Genomic DNA, 18,315 nt, shown 5'->3' on the forward strand with positions numbered 1-18,315 from the left:
GCAGGCCCAGCTACATGCCCTGACCCCTGAAGGGAGTCCCCAGTGTCCCTCAGAGCCCCGACCTGCGCTTCTGTCCTCCCTAGCCCACCCACTCAGTCCCCTCCTGCAGTCCGCGCCCCCCAGCGCCCCCCATCCAAGAGCCAGCGCACACTTGGTGGAGGGGAGTCTGCCAGCTTTATTCACAGACCCCGGGAGATGGGGGCAGCCAGGACAGAGACGTGGGGGGTGCTCGGGGGTGGGCCCTCCGCCCGCAGGCCTGGGGGCCGGATGCTGCCACACAGGCTGCACACGCCGAGGGTCTCTGCCTCTGGGAACTCCTCTGGCTGCTTCACTTCCAGCGCCCGCCGACTTTGCCCTTGGCCGGGGCCCCGGCCTTCTTGCTACTGCAAATGGAAGCAAGTTGATCTTCAGCGGCTGGGTGTTTGGGCCCTCGGCCCAGCCCCTCCTCGGCCCCCGGCAGATCCCCAGCCCTGACAGCTCTGCCCACCCAGGCCGCTATCAGGGCGAAACGCCCAGTCTGACCTCAAAGCTCCAGGCACACATTCCAAGCACCGGCGACTCACCTGTATCTGGCTGGGCTGGGCCGGGGCGCCTTGTGCTGGGACAGTTAGTGTGGTTAGGGGAGGGACCAGCGAGCACAGGACACCCCCTAACCCCTGCCAGGAGCTTGGGTCCAGGGGCCCCACCTTGGGGAGACCCCAGGCCTGCCGGGGAAGCCGTCTCTGCAGACGGCTATCATCGTCCCAGTGACTGTGGCCTGGAAAGAGCCTCCCAGGTCACAGCCTCCTGGGCCAGGAGAGGCTCCGGACAGTCAGCTACCTTGGTCCCTGACTCTTGGCCAGCGGACCGGGCCTGGTAGACTTGGGGCCTGGGAGGCCTCCGTCCGGCCTTCAGTCCCCTGTTAGAGCTGGACCATGGAGTGGGGGGAGGTCAGCACCCTTCAGGGTGGCCGTCCTCAGGAGCCTGCCCTGTCTGTGTGAGGCCCTCTGCACACCAGGGAGCCAGGGGGGAGGTGGGTGCTGGGTCAGGATGCCACGGGTGGGGGACAGGGTGTGTGGGCCCCAGAAGCCGACCCTTTGGGACGACTTCTGGCTGGAGAAGGCCATGCAGTTCCCAAGGCTGGCTTTGGGAGAAGCCCTGGCGCCGGTGGCCGTGCCCGTGGTCCGTGTCCTGCAGGGGTCAGCCTGAGTACCCTTACACGCATGCACACACGCATGCACACACGTGCACACGCACGGAAGGGCTCTCACAAGGCCCGCATCAGCCGCACACAACAGAGCCCAGGGAGGAGGGGGTCACCTTCACTAGTCCCCCAGGGTGGAGGATCCTAGCCCTGGGAGCAGTAAGGGGGCAGGGGCCAGTGGAGGAGGGAAACCCCCATCTGAGCAGTCCTGGGGACACTGCACCGTGTGGGGTGGGGACGGGCTCAGCGACCGGGCTGGGAGGGACACCCCAGGGCAGGTGGAGCCTTTCCCAGCCACTGTGCTCATGGGTCCCGCAGACCCCGGGGTGACCTTACGGACAGAGGGTTCACGTTCTGAGGAACCAGAGGCTCCCCCAGGGCTGCAGGGAGACCCAGGACAAAGCCCAGGCTCCTGATAGCCCGTGCCAGCTCACCGCTGAGGCGGCTCAGTGTGGGGGTGTCCATGAGCCCCGTCTGGCTCTGCCAGGCTGCCGGGGAGCTGGCCCGAGACCGCCCATGTCCCCGCAGTCGGCCTCCTCCTAGGCTCTGAGGTGAGGAGGGGGCAAGAGGAGGCTGCAGGTCCAGGGGTGCAGGGCCCAGACATGCGGACTCCAGTGGCCGCTGGTTAGTCTTGTTACTGCTCTGCCGAGGGCCGGCTGCCACTGGGACTGGCCGAAATCGCTGGGCCCGGGGTCGGGCAGTGGCGGCCGGCCCCGTGGGGCCACGTGCCCCCCACAGAGCCCGGGGCAGGAGGGCTACTCACTGCTTCTGGGCCTGATCGATGCGGCTCCTGAGGTTGGTGATCTGCGAACAACACAGTGACTTACCTGGCAGGTCCAGGCAGGGCCAGACCGGTTGTGGCCGGCGTGCCCTTCTTCGGGGGAGTCTCGCCGCCTCGCCTGGGCCGCCGCGCCCTTACTGTGTCCTGGCTCCTCTGGGTGGAAGACACCAGCCCTCGGCCCTTGAGGCTCTTGCCTCTGACTTACTTTTGGTGGCCCGCTCTGGAGACCCGGGCCAAGACACAGCAGCTCTGGAGCTGGCCACTCACCTGCAGCCTGCGGCGGGATGCGGGGCGGGGGCATGGGGAGGGAGGCGAGGTTCCAGAGCCCCTGAGTCTGGTGGCTGCTGAGCGACCAGCCCTGCGGTCCCCTGGCTCCCTCCTCCTGACGCCCCGGCAGAGAGGCTCAGGGGAAGGCAAGGCCCTTCCCCCACCTGCCAGCAAGGACAGCAGGTCAGCCTCAGCAGCCACGGGCTGCAGGTGTTGGGGGGGGGGGGCCGGAGGCCGTGCCCGCCGCCGCCATCCGCAACGAGCCGGGTTTGCCATGCGAGAGGCTCACCGTGCATTGCACACCACGAGCCTGGTCCAGGGTGGACTCTGCCTACTTACAACTTGGCCAGTATCTCCACTCTGGCCCGCATATTCATGATCTACAAAGACCAAGATGGTTAACAGGCTGGGCGGGTGGCTGAGGCTTCGGGGCCTTGCTGTGTGCTGGGCTAGCCCAGGCCTGGGCCCTCGTGGCCCTTCCAGCCCCCCCGGGGACCCACCATGGGTCGTGCACACATGTGTAAGGAAGCAGTGGGTCCCTGATTCAACCCCATGGACCCACTTCTGCAAGCCAGCCCTCCAATCCCAGGGGACCATCGGGAGAGGGCAGCGCTGTCCCTGAGCCTGGACACTGCGGAGCTGCAGGGATGCATGTGCTCTGTGGGGGGGGGGGGCAGCCCCAGGGCCGGTTGGATGGTCCTCCTCCTGGTAGAGGTGAGCAAACAGGCACAGAAGGACCAGGCAAATTGCCCTAGGGCACGGCTCTTGAGAAGGAGCCAGGAGTCACTGGACACCCTTTGTCTTGGTGGCCTGTAGGGACGGCCACGGGAGATGCCCCTCGGGTGTGAACTGTCTTCCACCAGGGACCCTGGAGGACACTGAGGGGTGGGGGCCGTGCCTCTGATGGGGAAGCGGGAGGTGTCTGAGTCTGCACAGAGCAGGCTGGTTACCAGGATGGCACCCTCTCCCCAGGGCTCGAAGGGCCTCTGTGGGGACAGTATCTGCATAAGACTGCTGTTCTGAGTTTTGAGCCCCTCCCAGGCAACTCTAGGCAGCCACCCCCCACATGACCCAGTCCCAGACCCCTTTCCCAGCTGCCGAGTGGGGATGCGTGACACCCTTCTGCCTGCTCTGACCGAGGAAGGGACAGCTCGGGGACCGAGCCCGGGACCCCCAGGGGCTCTGAGGAAGCAAATGTCTCTGGTGGGCACGGCTGGGACCTGGCTTTGCAGAGAAGGCTGTGAGGGAGGCCACCCCGGTGCCCGAGAAACCTACTGCTACCCAGGGTGGGCTTTCCACAAGCCCCAGGCAATTCGGGAACTGGACCCCGAGGCTGCTCAGCCCTCTGCTCTCCCTTGCGGCCCTCAGAGTAGGGCTGATTGCTTGGGGGCATGGAGGCGGGCTCAGAGGGTGCCCCCAGCCACAGTCTCTGGCAGGGTCCATGGGGACAGCCAACATGGGCTTCTCAGGGCCGAGGCTGTGGGGACTGGGGGAGGCGGCGGCTCCCGGTGGGCGGCCGAGCTGCAAGGTGTCTGCACTCACATCATATTTCTGGCGCTTCAGCTTCTCCCCAAACTCGAACTTGTCGGTCTCCAGTTGGTAGAGGGTGTCCCAGAGCTCCTTGGCCTTGTCCCTGGGAGGGTGGCGAAAGTGCAGCTTGGCTGGGTAAGCCCTGGGAGGCAGGGTCCAGGCCACCTGCTGTCCCCCTCCGGCCACCATGGAGAGCCAGCCCAGCGGCCTCCCGGGAACCTCCGAGAGCTGCCGCCCCTGGGCCGCGACACCTGCCTACCTCAGCTTGTCCTCGCCGAGGTGGTCGATGTTGAGCGGCTTGCGTCTCTCTGCTAGCACCTTCTTCTTCATCTCCCGGGCGGTCTGCTTCTTGCCTCTCTTCTGGTCGGCCTGTGGGGCACAAGCAGAGGGGCCTGGCCTCAGGAGGGGAGCACCGCACGGCTCAGTGGCGGTGGCTGGGGGTGCAGCCGGAGGTCATGGCTCCGAGGGCCCGTGCTCACCTTGGCCAGGTAGCTGCTATAGTTGGCGCCCATGGAGGACAGGGCCTTCTTCTTCTTCAAGTCGTCCTCGGCTCTCCTCTTGGCATCCTCCTCCTCCCTCCGGGCTTTCTCTTCCTGTGGAGACCCCGTCCCCAAGGCCCTCAGTGCTGGGCCGGGGCAGCCCCCATCCCCCGGGCAGGCTTCCAGGACCCACCCTGGGCTTAGCACTTTCTGCAGGGTTTGCAGGACATGGGGAACTGAGCCAGGGTCTCCGGTCCCTGACCGGTGTCAGGGGGATGCTCAGGAGGAGGACAGGGAATCTGCTCTGGTCACTGGCTTGGGGTCCGGGGTGGGAGAGGGGACACGGGCCTCACCGCCAGTCTGTTCTGGCGCTCCTTCTCCTTCTCGGCGCGGATTCTCTGCTGCTCAGCTCTCTCCGCACGGCGCTTCTCCTGCGGCCGGAGGAGCAGCTCAGCCCAGCTTTGCCAACCCCAGCGCCCCCCCACCAGAGCGCCTGGCACCTCCACCCCCACCCGCAGCTGCCCCAACTCACTATCCTCTCCTTGAGGGCAACCAGCTCCTCTTCCTCCTTCTTCCGTGCTTCAAAGTGGCTGTCAATGAGCGCCTGGAGCTCCATGAGGTCCTTGTTCTGACGCTTCTTCTGGATGTCCTGTGGGTGCAAGAGGCCCCTTCTCTTGAACCTCATCTTGCCTGGCCCACCGTGCGGCAGGCAGTCCCTTCCTGTGTTCCGGCAGGGACACCCTGCCTCCTCTGGCCACTGTGAACTCTGACGGTGGCCAGGGACCTTTCACCCTCGCCATGTCCCCATGGCTGCTGCCCTCCTGGGGGCCAGAGGCTGCCCGATCCCTTGGCTCCAGTGTAGGAATGGTGCCCTCCCCATGGCTGAGTCTAGGCCCTGCACAGCACTGAGGTCATCAGCAACCCTGGGATGGACTGGCTCTGGCTTGGCTCTGTTGTCATCCCCAGAGATGTTCTGCATGGGCCAGACAGAGAGGGAACTGGTGAGTGAGGTACTTTGTTAAATAGATGGATGGATGGATGGGTGGATGGATGGGTGAATGGATGGGTGTGAATAATGGATGGATGGACACATGGATAATGGGTGGATGGATGATGGATGGATGGATGGATGGATAGGTGGATGGATGGATGAATGGATGGGTATGGATAATGGATAGATGGATACATGGTTAAATGGATGGATGGATGGATGGATAGGTGGATGGATGGATGAATGGATGGGTGTGGATAATGGATAGATGGATACATGGATAATGGGTGGATGGATGGATGGATGGGTGGGTGGTTGGGTGGGTGTGTAGATGGATGGATGATGGATGAGTGGGTGGGTGGGTGGATGATGGATACATGGGTGGGAGAGAAGGGAAGACAGATATCTCACACTGAGGGAGTTTCCTCTGGTCCAGAAATAAATTAAGGCAGAATTGCCTGCAACCAGGAAGTGCTAGTTCTGGCTGCTTGAGAGCAGCTGACCTTCACAGGTCTGGAGCCTGAAGGCTAGGGGTTGGAGGGTGGAGGCCGTGTTGATCCGGGTCCCATAAACTTACATCAAAGTCTACTTTTTCCCCTTCCGGGATCTTAGGAGCAGTGAGTCTGAAGAAGAGAGAAGCTCGTGAGCAGGGGCAGATGGAGACCCTACCAGGGTGCTGGCCCTCCTGCACTCCCACCTGGGCACCCAGCTGAGGACACACCGCCTGACCTTTATTCTAGTCAGATGTATAACCCACTGTCCCCAGGGTGGCCGAACCCCTTTGAGAAGGTTTCAGTCTCTTCATGTCCCTCTGTTTTGCCAACATCTGGACATCGAAAGGGCCATTTCAGCCCCATCTGTCCAGGAAGGGCACTCTCCCTTTTGTTCTCAAACAAAGAAATGCAGCTAGGCCAGGCCAGAGGCAGGCTGGTCACCGCAGGCCCCCGAGGGGTGTTGGCCTCTGTGGCCAGGAACAGCTGTCTTGACCCTTTGCAGGTCTCCGACCCCTCCTGAATCTTTCTTTCTGGGGACCCAAAGGAAGGGGCCTGAGCAGAAAAGAGTTTGGGGAAGAAACGAGACCCCCGGATCCGGCCGGCCATAACCCGCCGTCAGCCGTGGGCCTGGCCCCCGTGCATTCCAGATGGAGCAAAGAGTTAAAACAACAACAAGGTTTTTCAAAACAAGCCACAGAAGAACGTGGAACTGAATATGGACCCAAGTGCTGGAACGGGAGAGGCTTTCCTAAGCTCAGAAGCACCAGAAGGTCCCACTAGGGGAAAGATAGCCAGACGACTCCACGCAAATGAAAAACTTATGTATGTGAAAAAAAAAAAAAAGCAAAAATTGAAAGGGGAAAAAAAAAACCCAGCCCAGACTAGAAAAATATTTTCAGCAAGCACAGAGAAGACTTATATCCTTGTGCAAACCGATGGCTGAGAGCACGTGGAGACGTCTCTGCCGTTAGATAAATGGGCAGGAGGCGCGCGCTGCCAAGTCTTGGGAAGAAAGGCGGCCAGTTAGCAAGCACGCGGGAAGGCGCTCCTGGAGCCATCCGAGGCGTGCGGACCAGAGCGGCCCTGAGAGGCCCCCCTCATCCATCAGTGTCCCTGGGCGCGGCGGCGGCGCGGGGCACAGACCCGCTCACGTCCACGGCGGAGCCTGCACTGGAACGGCCCCCGTGGAAAGCAATTTGGCAGCAGACGTCAAAAGCCTGAAGAACGTTCATACTCTTTGACCCAGTAATTCCAGTTCTGGGAATGTGGCCTAGGGAAATAACCCGAAAGACAGAAAATGCTTTCCACCCAGCATTATTTATGATAGTAAAATATTGGGGAAGGCCTTAATGTCCTGCAGAAGAGGAACGGTTAGAAAAATTATGGTTTGTCCAATTGATGGAATATTATGTGGCCATTCAAAATATTTAAGAAGACTATGTAAAAACACGGAAAAATACTTATGAATAGTGCTAAATTTTAAAAAAGCAGAATTGAAGGTTGTATAGACAGTACGATGTTTGAAAAACAGCTCAGAGTTTAAATCTTTTTTTCCGAGCCCTACACACGGAAAGAGTAGGAAGAAGTAGGGCTTTTATTCCTCCCTGCGCCTTCCCGCAGTCTGGCTGGCGGGCTGGGAGAGTTATAGACGGTTTTTTTTTCTTCATTGGACTTTTACGTATTTTCCAAATTTTCTTTAATGAGGTGTTTTATTTTCATAATGAAAACACAAACATTTTTTTAAAACTAGAAAATATCTGGGACCCAGCAGTGTTATTTAAAATTGCTGAGAAATAAAAGTGCAGGGGATGGGAGCGTGCTGGCCGGACCCCTGACGCGCCGCAGTGCCCGCGGACCCCCGAGGGCGTCCCACGTGGGAGCACAGCCCGGGCGCGCTGGTGCAGGTCCGGCCGGACAGCGCCGGGCACAGGAGGGACACTCAACGGGACCGGGGTGGGGAGTCACGCACCGTGCGCTTACAAGTACTTGTTGAACACAGAAAAGTCAGAATCATCGGGTTAAAAAACAAAATCTCTGAAATGCTCACAAGTGGGTAAAACGCGGGAAAGACCCTCCAGATGAGGACGACGGTGCCCCAGAGGCCCCAGGGCTGTGAAAGATGGCGGGTCCACTGGTGGTTCTGTTCTGAAGGGGCCACGGGGGCGAGACCCTCCTTCCACCCACCTCTCAGGGCCGCCTCTTGGCTAGGGCCTGGGGGGGACCCCACGGCAGGCCGGCAGCCACGGGGGACCAGGGAGCCCCCCCCGTCCCGTCTCCCCCAGCCCCACCCCCCATTCTTCGTGGGCCCCTCACCTCCTCCTGCAGGGAGTCCTCCTTGCCTACACTGAACAGTAGGGCACAGCCACACCCCGCTGGGCCCCCAGAGTTCATCTCTGCTCCTTGCTGGGAAGAAGCGCCCTGGTGAACTCTGCTCCCTACCTGTGGGGAAAGGTACCAGCCGCCCCAAATAATCCCATTTTCATCAGGGGCTTTCATCAGACGCCTAGAGCTTTAAATACCAAATCAAGGAGCAAAGATGCGGCCACTTTCTCTCAGGGGTTTGGGGGTGCATCCCCCACAGAGCCCAAATGCGTTGTCTTCTGTGGGACCCCAGTTTCCCAGGTGACCTTGGTCCTTGTCCCCCAGCCCCGCCAGTGTCCAGCCCTGCCCAGGCCCCACACTCACCTGGGTCTTGGCTTCTCCTCTGGCCACCACGGCGCCGGCATGGGGAGAGGGAAGAGAAACCCGGTGAGTGGGGTGGCCCCCTCCTGCCCACAGGCCCCTGGGGGCGCCACCGCCTGGGGACTGGGGGCTCCCGCCTGCACGCCCACCTGCTTCTCCCTCTCCAGCTGAGCCTACCAGCCATGCTCCTGTCCTGCCAGCAACAGGAGAAGGTCCCTGTGGGCTCCCAGGAGGAGAGCTCAGGGCGCGTGGACCAGGACGTGGCCAGAAGGGGGAAGGGATTGCAAGCCAGAGGCAGAGTCCTCAGGGGCCAGGCAGGGCAGGAGGAAGGAGGAAGGAAGGTGGTCTGATGGGAGGGGGCAGGGATGGGGACTGAGGGGGAGGGGAGGATGCACCCCTTGTCCAGGCCCTTGGTCTGCAGGCCGGTCCCCATTGACCGCCCCACTTCTGTGTGGGGCAGAAGCGTGCGAGCCCTGGGCTGCAGAGCCCCGTGGCGGATGCCCTGTGGGATAGCCAGGCCTGACCCCGGGGAAAGGGAAGAAAAACAAGGCAGGTGAGGGAGAGGGGTGGGGAGCCAGGGGGTCCTCTCCATCTCAGGGTCTGTCCAGACACAGCCCGGACCCTCAGGTCGAGCCTCCTGCAGCGGGCCGTGGGGCCCAGGCTGGATTGCCCCCGAGGGTGTAGGCGCTCCTGACCTCCCTGCAGAACTTTAAGAGGCTGCCCTTCCTGAGGCTGGATGGGCCCCCCAGCTCTCCCTCCACCACCCCCTGGGGCCTGCCGTGTGGCGGTCCACGCAGGCCTCCAGACCTGAGACGAGCCCCGCCTGCCTGCACGGTCCTGGCTGCCCTCACGTGGGGGTGCTTCCTCTGACCACCCCCACCCTCAGGCCTCAGAGAGGTCCTGGCTGGCCGGGTCACAGCCTGGGGTCCGCACAGCCTAGCAAGGTCTTGCCCTCAGCCCTCGGTCTCCGCCCTGGGCCCTTGGCCTATCTGAACCCAAGGAGGCCTGGCTGAGAACATGTGTTGGATCTTCCGCACTCCGTCCTCTGCCTGAGGCAGCCCGGGCAGGGGGCTGGGGGGCTGCTGCATGTGCACTGGGTGTGGCCCCTCGGCTCCCCTCGGCTCAGGTTCCCCTGGGTGCTCAGGAGCCCGCCACATGCCCACGGACGGCACTTTGGCCATTTAGCAAGTGGGCTTGATGTCACCCTCTCCCTGCACCTTGGGGGGGGGGGCTGTGAGCATGGGGAAACGGAGCAAGAAAAGGGGGTGCTTTGGGAGCAGGAACCTGACAGAGGGGCAGAAGGAAGTCTTGGTGGGGAAGAGGGGCGCCCCTGAGGTGTGCTCGCCTTCTCTGGGGGCCTAGTTGGAGCAGCTCCCAGGTGCAGGGGCCGTGGGGGGAGGCCGAGAGCAGGAGAGGGAGCCCGTGGAAGGAGGGGCCCCGCTGCAGCCCTCCTGCAGCGGTGGCTAGCGGGGGGGCGGCCTGGTGCCACCCCCACCCCCCCACCATCTGCCTGTCTGCCTCGGCCTCAGGGTGCCTGCTGACCGTGGGCCCCTACAGGCCTGCAGCCCCCTGGACGCCTCTACCTGCACGGCCGAGCGTCCGCCGCCCCACGCGGGGGCCAGCACGCCCCTTCATCGTGCAGGCGGCCTCTCTGGGGCCCAGGAAGGGAAGATACTCTCAGGCTTGTGCTCGCGGTTCAGGCCCAGCCCGGAGGCCCCCGCGGCCCCACCGAGCAGAGAGGCCAAGAGCTCCCTGACACGGGCCCCTGACTCAAACCTGCGAGTCCCCTGCCCCCGCCCAGGCACGGCCCACCCAGGGGCCTCCTCACGCCAGGGCGTGCCTGGCTGCGGCCCAGGTGGTGGGTGGGATGCGGGACCTGACTGATTGCTCCTTTGCACGCAAGGCCCCTGGCTGTTCCAGGTCGCTGCCGTAATGCCTCGGGCCTCAGCCTGACTTTCTGCTTCACCCCACTTGGCCCTCCACCCTCCCTTCAACCTCACCCCTCCTGACTCCCCCTCTGACGCGCTATCCGGGGCAGGGTGGAGGCGTCTGCCCTGTCTCTCCTCCTCTGCTCTTCTCCACCCGGCCCTGTGCGGTCCAGAGGGTCCTGGTGGACCTCAGCACCCTCCTCCCAGGGCCAGCACCCTCTCGGGCCATGGGCTCTGCACTCGGTGTTGGGGCTGGCCGCCCCCACCTTCCTGCTGGTGGCCCTGGAAGGGCCTCATCCCCACACCCCCGAGGGGTGTGCGCCGGGGGGCCAGGAGGAAGCCTGCACCCAGACCCAACCTTTCCCACTGTGTCCCCAGCCCATGGGAAGGTGGTGGGAGTCAGGCAGGGAGCGAGGCCGGGGGGAAATGTGCAGGGATGTGCTCGGGGGCGGGGACGTACCTTCTTGGACCTCCTCTGCAGGCAGCGCACAGTGGGGTGGGGGAGAGAGAAAATCAGCCGTGAGCCTGGGCAGAGGCTGAGGGCAGGGGCGGTGGGAGGGGGCAGAGGCGGCGGGGTCTGAGCAGAACCACACTGTGAGTAGGTTACACGGGGCCCCTCTTGCTCCTGCGTGTGGCCTGGGCGCCTGCTCACAGCCACACGTGGTCACTCGTGTGCATGGGCACCCACACGGGACTGAGGTCATGGCACGTACCTGGTTCATGGACTTCATGGGGGAGGGAGGGCCACGGAACAAGAGGTCAAAGGAGGAAGGATCCGAGGTTAATGGAAACACCGGTCGCCATTCGGGAGGGTCAGTGGCCGAGGGCAAGGGGCAGGGAGCATGCGGGAAGCCAGTGAGACACGGTGAGTGTTGGTGGGCATCACCACCCCCAGATCCTGTCCCTGCCTCGCTGACCTGACGGGGAACTGGGGCTCAAGGGTGGACTCGTGGGGGGCATGGGGTCCCCACCTGTCCTCCACCCCCCAGGAGGGACTGGTAGGGGCTGACAGGCTCTGGCTGCGGCCTGGTACGGGGACACAGGAACCGGCAGGGCAGGGCCCACAGCCCAGGGGAGCAGGCCCAGAGGCACCCCACTTCTTGCCCCCACTGCCCTTGTCTTGGCCTCCAAGGGCACACAGACATGGGCACCCGCCTCGGCTGCTCTGCCCACTGATCAGATCGCAGGCTCCCCAACCCTCTCATTGTCCCCCGGGATCCCGAGGAGGGGCCCACGGGGCAGGTCTCGGGGGCATGGCCAGGGGACGTCCCTGCTGGGGGCTGATGGGCTGTTTCTCCATCACCCCGTGCTCACCTGCCATCTGGCCTGGGGCCCTGACCTAGTCAAGGGGTCAGATTCAGCCGTGGGCTCTCAGTTCCCCACCCTGGGCCAGAGGCCGAGTTTCAGGGCCGGCGAGGCCAGGCCCGTCCAGCAGTCCCCCCACCAACCCAGTCTCCCTGTGCTGGGTTCATAAGTCCCATTTGCAGCTCAGCCTGAGTCAAGGGAGTGCCTGGCCCTCGGGGACCCCCCTCCCACTCTGGTCAAGCATTGGCCATGGTTAGTGGGTGATGTTAGGGCCACATGTGGGAGTCCTTTGCTGGCTGGCACCTCGCTGCCTCCCTGCCCTCTCCCCCACCCTGCGTGGGCTCCAGCCAGGCCCTGGGCCCCACATGGGGACCAGAAGTCCTGTGTCCTCATACCTTCTTCATGGACTTCTGTAGGTGGAGGGGCGCCAGGTGTGCAGGCGGCAGGAGGAGAGAGGAGAGGTTAGGCCAGGAGCACACAGCACGTCCTTAGGGGGTGGGGGCACGCTGGGGGGGGGCGCAGAGCGCTGAAGATACTTGTGGGGGCTGGGGTCCTGGACCCCGCTTACCTTCCTCCTGGGCCTCTTCTGAGGTGGGAGCAGCGGGAGGGAGAGAGGAAACAAGGACAGTCATTTAGGGGTACACCTGGTGTGGCGGGGAAAGAGGCCAGTCCCCCAGGAGAAGGGGTAACTGGCGCTCCGGGCTGGAGGTGGGGAGCCCTGGAGACCTGGGCCTAGACCCTGCCTCTGTCCTGTGACCACCCCTGGGACCCCAGGGCTCAGGCTTCTTGCTCCCTCCTTGGGGCCTAGGCCCCCCAGATGGGCCTTGGGACCCGCCGCCTGCCTGCCCGCCCCAGCATGGGGGTGTCTTTGCGGGAGGGTCTAGCCAAGTCCTGTTCCGCGGGTGACGGAAGTGAGGACAGGGGACGAAATCCACTGTGGTAAGAAAAGCCTGGGAGGGTCCAGGCAGGCGACGTGGTCTCTGCGCATGCCCGGGGTGACGTGGACACTGAGGGTCTTGGAGGAAACGGGGGCAGGGGACCCTTCCTGTCCGCCACATGGTCTTCCCTGGGGAAGGGGCAGCTCCCCAGGACCACGTGGCCTGCTCAGAAGTGAGTTTTTCCACCTTTTCAGCACAAAAAAGAAATGTTTTGCTCACGTTGTTAGGGTAGCCAAGTGTTTTCAAAATATTTCCAAAACACAGCACCAGGCACACCTCACAGCTGGGCCCTGCCTGGTGAAGTTGCATGAACGCTTCCCTGGGCTTGAGCGCGTGCCAGGGATTTCGGAGGAGCACCCACCCGGGCTTGGGAGCCACCTCTCCACGCGGTTCCCAGGTGCAGCAGCTCCCCTGTGCCCCACACCTGCCCGGGCACGACCGGGAGACTCCCACAGACGCCAGGCCGTGCGAGGGAGGGGTCTCCAGATGAGCCCGGAGGTTATGGCCCCAAGGCGGGGATGCTGAGAGACACGGGGACACAGAGACAAGGGAGGGAGAGACAAGCGGGGTCCACACAGCCGGCCCTTGATATTAATGAGGGTGAGTCGTAAAGCACACGTCAGGTCTGTCCACATGGCACTACCAGGACGGGTATAATGAACGATTAACGAGTGTGTGTCTATTAGTGGATGAAGATGTGGGAGATTAGAAGTGACAGCAAGTGGTCATTAATGATGAGGAGGATGGGAGTCCAAGAAGCCCAGTGGGGGTGAGGCCACGTCCCGAGCCAAGTGGGGCGGCCTGGGTCAGGGTGGGGAGCATGTGGGGCCGCCAGGATTACCTTCTTCCTCGTACTGCTCTGCAATGGGATAGAACACGGGAACCGTATTAGCGGGCGGCCCTGGGAGCCAGCTGCCCCACCCCCGAACCACCGAGGAGGGGGCCTGGGGGGCTTGGGCTCTGGACACCCTGGGAATCCTGCCGGGGCAGGGGGCGGGGGGCCCAGGTCCCCCTGGGAGAGCGTGGCGAGGCCGCCAGCCCCGGAGGCCCTGGCCCGAACGCTGCCCTGGACAGCTCTGCAGGGCCTCCTGGGCACACAGGGCAGGGTTCAGATGTGACCACATCTCGGGATTGTCCTGGGAGGAAGAGGGGGCCCCGAGTGCAGGGGCAGGAGTGGGGAGCCCATGTTCAGAGGGGGTCGGTCTAGCGCCCACCGCAGCCAACGTGGCAAAACTCGGGCTTCCCACCAGGGCTTCCCAAGGAGAACCGTGCTGTCAACAGCCTTACGGGCTCGTCTCATGTGTGACTTGTCCCTGAGGGTGGACGCAGAGGGAGAATCATTTGACACTTACCCTCGACCTGTTCACTGTTGGGGCCGGGGGTGGGGGGAGAGAGAGAGAGAGAGAGAAGGGGTGAGTTGGGCTTTCACTCTGTGTCTCCTGAGACCGCGGGTCCCCTGGGCTCTGCACACAGCCCAGGTCCAGGGGGCCCCTCGCAGGGCGTGTGGCTGCCGGGACTGGTACTCACACTTCCTCGTCCGACATGGTGGCGGGACTGTTTCTGTGGGGGAAGAAACGCGACCAGAGTCAGAATGGCCTTGGTCTAGAAGTGCTGGAAGGGGTGAGTGTTGGGCTCCTAGGGCTGGGGGTGTGAGGGGACATCCAAGGACAGGGTGGAGGCCAGCTCTCCGGCCTGGGATGGGCCTCCTCCGCAGCCCCCACCCCCAGCCCTCCTTGCTGGACTCTGATCCCTCCCCGCCCCCCTTCCTGCCCTGGCTCCAGCCTGGAGCTTGGAATCTCGGGGCTGGACGGGATGTTGGAAGGTCGTGCCGTCCCCCCCCACCCAGGGCAGACATCCTCTCTACAGCATTCCCCGAGGAGGGTCATCCAGAATGCACGGTGCTTGTCCAGACTGTTTTGGACAGCAGAGAAGTCCTGCCGATGTGGCTCGAAACCTGCTTCTTGATGGTCTCTGCCTTTGGGCCGAGGTGGTTGGGGGTTCGCCGGGAGCCCCACTCCCCCAGTGGGCGTGCTGAACCTTCCTGGGTCTTCGTGCCTCACCATCCCCATGACAAACGCTCCTGGCGTGAGCCCAGAGCTCCCTTCCCCAACTGATGGTTTCCTGCAGGGACCCCACATTCCCCTATGGGGGTGCCCTGGGAGTCCCCCACAGCCCCTGTGCAGTCCCCTCTCCCAAAACCACAAGGGTGCATGAGCCATTCTTCTTGTCTCCCCCCACCCCCACCCCCCCACCCCCACAGAGCAGACTGGGCCCCGAGCTCATGGGGCTGGGGTCTGGGCTGTTTCCCTGCGCGTCCCCCAGCCGGGGCCCTGAGCAAGAACTGAGCGGACAGCCCCATCCGGCCGGCCCCTCTCAGCCTGCTTTCCCAGGCCCCGTGGATGCTCTTGAATTTGTCAACGTCTGCAGGGAAGCTCTGTGCCCGGGCCCGGCCGTACGTGTGCAGGTGCGGCCGGCGCCGGGCCAGCGCGCTCGGGGACGCTCGTTCCGTGAGCTGGCCCCCGCACACGCCTGAGGGGCCCGGGGCTTAACACACGGCGTTCAGGACAACATATCGCAGCTTAGTGGAAGACACAGTAGTTGTGCCCCCCACCCCCCGGGAGCTTCGTATAAGAACACAAGCTCATCATCTGAAGATGCATGTACATCACATCGCCAAGGTGGGAACGGCTTTCTGACGCCTCTGTCCAGGATGTTAATTTTCCCAGAGCAGTTTAAGCTCCGTGCAAAATTAACCCCCAGATCTCTGCTCCCCCACCCCAGCCCAAGAAACGGCTCTTTCCTGAAAGAGGACTCTGCTGCCCCCTCAAGTTAGAGCCTCCCGCCTGTGTGCAGCTGGGGGTCTCAGCCTCCTGGTGGGCCACTCTCTAGGGTGGGAGGGTCAGTGAGAGCCCGGGGCCCCCCTCGACCCTGGCAGGGCCCTACACCTGTCAGCAGCCTCAAGAGGGGGCGGTTGTGGCCTGAGCCCAGGGGCTGGTTATTTTTAAGAAGACAGTGGCAGCTGGGGTGTCCAGAAATAGGCACCCAAATTAGCCAAGACACCTCTGCCCAGAAACCCAAGACGCGGGGAGGGGGGCTGTGAGGGGAGCCGCCGGCTCAGGTCTCCTCCTGGCCAGCTCCCCAGCCCCTGGCCCCCGCAGGTGTCCCAGGCCCACCAGAGCTCCTGCATCTTGCTCTCCCGCCTTCTGGGCTGGAGTCCAAGGGCGGGGCACCAGGAGGACCCCCATATCCCCAGGCAGGGTGCCTGGAAGCCCCTTTTGTGAGTCAGGGCAGCAAAGCCTCACCGACGTGGGGGAAGCTTCTCCAGGATCCTGCCCCTCTGCCCAGTGGAGCCCCGAAGGCTCCACCACGGGGTGCCTCCATGCCCCCAGCTCGCTGTCTGTCGGGGAGGGGCCGGGGTGGGGTGTGCTGGAGGGCAGGGGGCAGCATTTCGACAGCTGGGAAGGAAGTCAGTTGTCCATTTCATGCTCTGCCCTCAGCGTGGAGTGGGGGAGGGAGGTAGAGTGAAAATAGCTCCTGAGGTCAGAGCTCCTTGGAGACGCACACCCTCCTTGCCTCCTTCCCAGGTGACACGATGGGGTGGGGAGGGCGGGAGGCCCTGCCCCCCACCGGCTGGGGGCCCCTGGCTGCGTCACCGGCACAGCCTCAGCCCCCATCCTGCCCTGCAGGGGCTCCTTGCCCGGGTCTCCCCCACGATGGGATGGCCGAGGGCATGCAGAAGGAGCCGGCAGGGGAGGCGCGGGGAGGGCGGGAAGGGCAAGGAGCGTGGGCGGGGCCTCTGGGGCGCAAGTGCCCTCCTCCGTGGGCAGAGGTGGGGAACAGATCCCAGGTCCCCACTCCGCCCCCGGCCTGGCCCTGTTTGCTCCTGTCCTTGACCTCTGGGAGCTGTCCCCGAAGCCCCCAGCCGCCTCTCCCCGTGGAACCGCTCCTGGGGTGAATTACACGAGACCCCTCGTGTTTGGCTCTACAAATGGCGGGGTTGGAGGCTATGGCCACTTGAGGCCAAGAGCCTCCCACTTCTGAGGGGAGCTGGCCTCAGCCCCTGAGCTTACTGGAGCCCCGTGGAAAGGCCCAGATGGCCCCGGGGGCGAGCCAGGACCCTGCACCGGGTGGCCCTCTGAGCTGTGGGCCATGTCCTTCCTGGGCTCTTCATCTCGACACCTGCACCTCTCCCCAGCCCTCCGCCCTGCTTCCCTCCAGGGAGCCCCCACCTGCCTCCTCAGGCCTCCCCGGCTGCCGGGCTGTGGTTTGGAACGGCTTCCCCATGTTCAGGTTGGAAAGCATCACCCTCCATGCCAGCACCCTTGGGACCTGGGGGTGGCTCTGTGGGTTCTCCAAGCTGCCGTGCTCAGAGCTGAAACATGTGGGAACATGGTGTCCTGGACCCTCAGCACCCCGGGACCCCAGATGCGCCTCGAATGTCGGGCCGGCCCTGCCCGGCCCTGGGCCATACCGACCTGTGGCTGAGTCTGGAGAGACGGGCTGGAGCTCCCTGTGGACAGGACCGGCTCGGGCACTGCCCGCTCTGCTCACGAACTCATGTTATAGTGACATTTGATCTTGCCCAGCAGCCCATTGGCCAGGGGCTGGGTGGCCGGGCGCCTGGGGCAGGCAGGAAGGGGCTGTGCCCATGAAGGCCCCTTACCAAGTATAGGAACAGCCGAGGAGGAGGCCTGAGGAGGCGAGGATGGGGGGACGTGTGTGGAGAAGGAGACAAGGAAGAGTGTCAGCTTCTATTTTTACCACCCCCCCCCCCGACAGAGGGCACATTCCTGACGGGCTGAGGAGGGCTGACAGGACCAACTGGGTGGCCCGGGGGATGCAGCCCAAGGCTCTCTGTGGGCCGGGCTGCTGTGGGGGCCCCTGCCTGGGGCCCGACTCCCCCAGCCCCGCCGCCCTCCCTGCGCGGTGTCTGGGGTGTGCGCCCTTGGCCGCAGGCCCACCTGCCTCCTCAGTCAGAGCACGTGGCCCGAGGTCCCGGAGCACTCCGTGGAGTGGAGGGCTCTGTGAGTCCTCGGCCAGGCGTCTGTCACGTCTGAGCCCTGCTTAGTGACCAGACCTGGAGCCTACAGGACGGATGGGCCAGAGAAGTAACAGCCCAAGCAGGATCTCGAGTGCTAAGGGTCCTCATCGCCCCCAGTGGCTGGCCCTCCGCAAGGCCAGGGCTGCACCTCTGCCATCAGCCTGGGAGCTCCCCGTCTGGGGGTCCAGATCCTGGGGACCTCTCCCCCCACGGCCAGGCTCCGCGTGCCGCTCACCACATGCTCCATCCTCTGCCGGCGGAGCCTGGCCCTTCTGTCCGCGGGACTCCAGGGGATACCATCCACCCGGCAGACATCTTGCCCAGGCCTCTGATGGTCCCCTTGCTTGGCCCTCGGATTAGGGAAACCGAGACTCGGAGAGGGGCCGGAGCCGTTGGGCACCTCTTTCCAGACCCGAGGACTCCAGGCAAGGGGCTGCCGAGCACAGATGGTGGGGTCTGTGGGACGGCTTGGCCCAGGGCAACAGCTGGCGGGCCAGCACACAGAACAGGGGTGAGCCCTGGGGAGACGCAGATGAGGCCCCTGCCCTCTGGAGGCTTCGAGTCAGGGACGACAGCGTGACCGGCAGGAGACTCACACGCCCCAGCCCCAGCTCCATGTGGCTCTGTGCCTGCTCTGGGTCCTCAGAGGCTTCTGGAAGGGTTCCACAGTCACCCCATTCAGTCCCTCCATGTTGG

General features: G+C 63.9%; 1 protein-coding gene across 1 annotated transcript; it reads right to left on the minus strand.

The window, feature by feature from the left end:
- Positions 1-302: 302 nt before the first annotated feature.
- On the minus strand, positions 303-17,092 carry TNNT3 (troponin T3, fast skeletal type). Its single transcript, XM_032413877.1, has 16 exons — positions 17,054-17,092; positions 14,106-14,138; positions 13,931-13,944; positions 13,420-13,437; positions 12,209-12,226; positions 12,036-12,050; positions 10,796-10,810; positions 8,411-8,429; positions 5,809-5,854; positions 4,773-4,889; positions 4,594-4,671; positions 4,241-4,354; positions 4,021-4,130; positions 3,774-3,864; positions 1,947-1,987; positions 303-383 (listed from the first exon to the last, which is right to left on the minus strand). The coding sequence occupies exons 2-16, from the start codon at positions 14,120-14,122 to the stop codon at positions 329-331; spliced, it is 768 nt and encodes a 255-aa protein (XP_032269768.1). The 5' UTR covers positions 14,123-14,138; positions 17,054-17,092; the 3' UTR covers positions 303-328.
- Between the last annotated feature and the right edge of the window lie 1,223 nt (positions 17,093-18,315).

This window comes from Phoca vitulina, unplaced genomic scaffold, assembly GCF_004348235.1.
Source record: "Phoca vitulina isolate PV1807 unplaced genomic scaffold, GSC_HSeal_1.0 scaffold16, whole genome shotgun sequence".
NCBI classification, from domain to species: Eukaryota; Metazoa; Chordata; class Mammalia; order Carnivora; family Phocidae; genus Phoca; species Phoca vitulina.

Coding starts and splice junctions, on each gene's coding strand:
- TNNT3 (XM_032413877.1), bottom strand. Junction 4,131..4,240: donor ATAGCAGCTACCTGGCCAAG/GTGAGCACGGGC, acceptor TGTGCCCCACAG/GCCGACCAGAAGAGAGGCAA. Junction 384..1,946: donor ATCGATCAGGCCCAGAAGCA/GTGAGTAGCCCT, acceptor TTCCATTTGCAG/TAGCAAGAAGGCCGGGGCCC.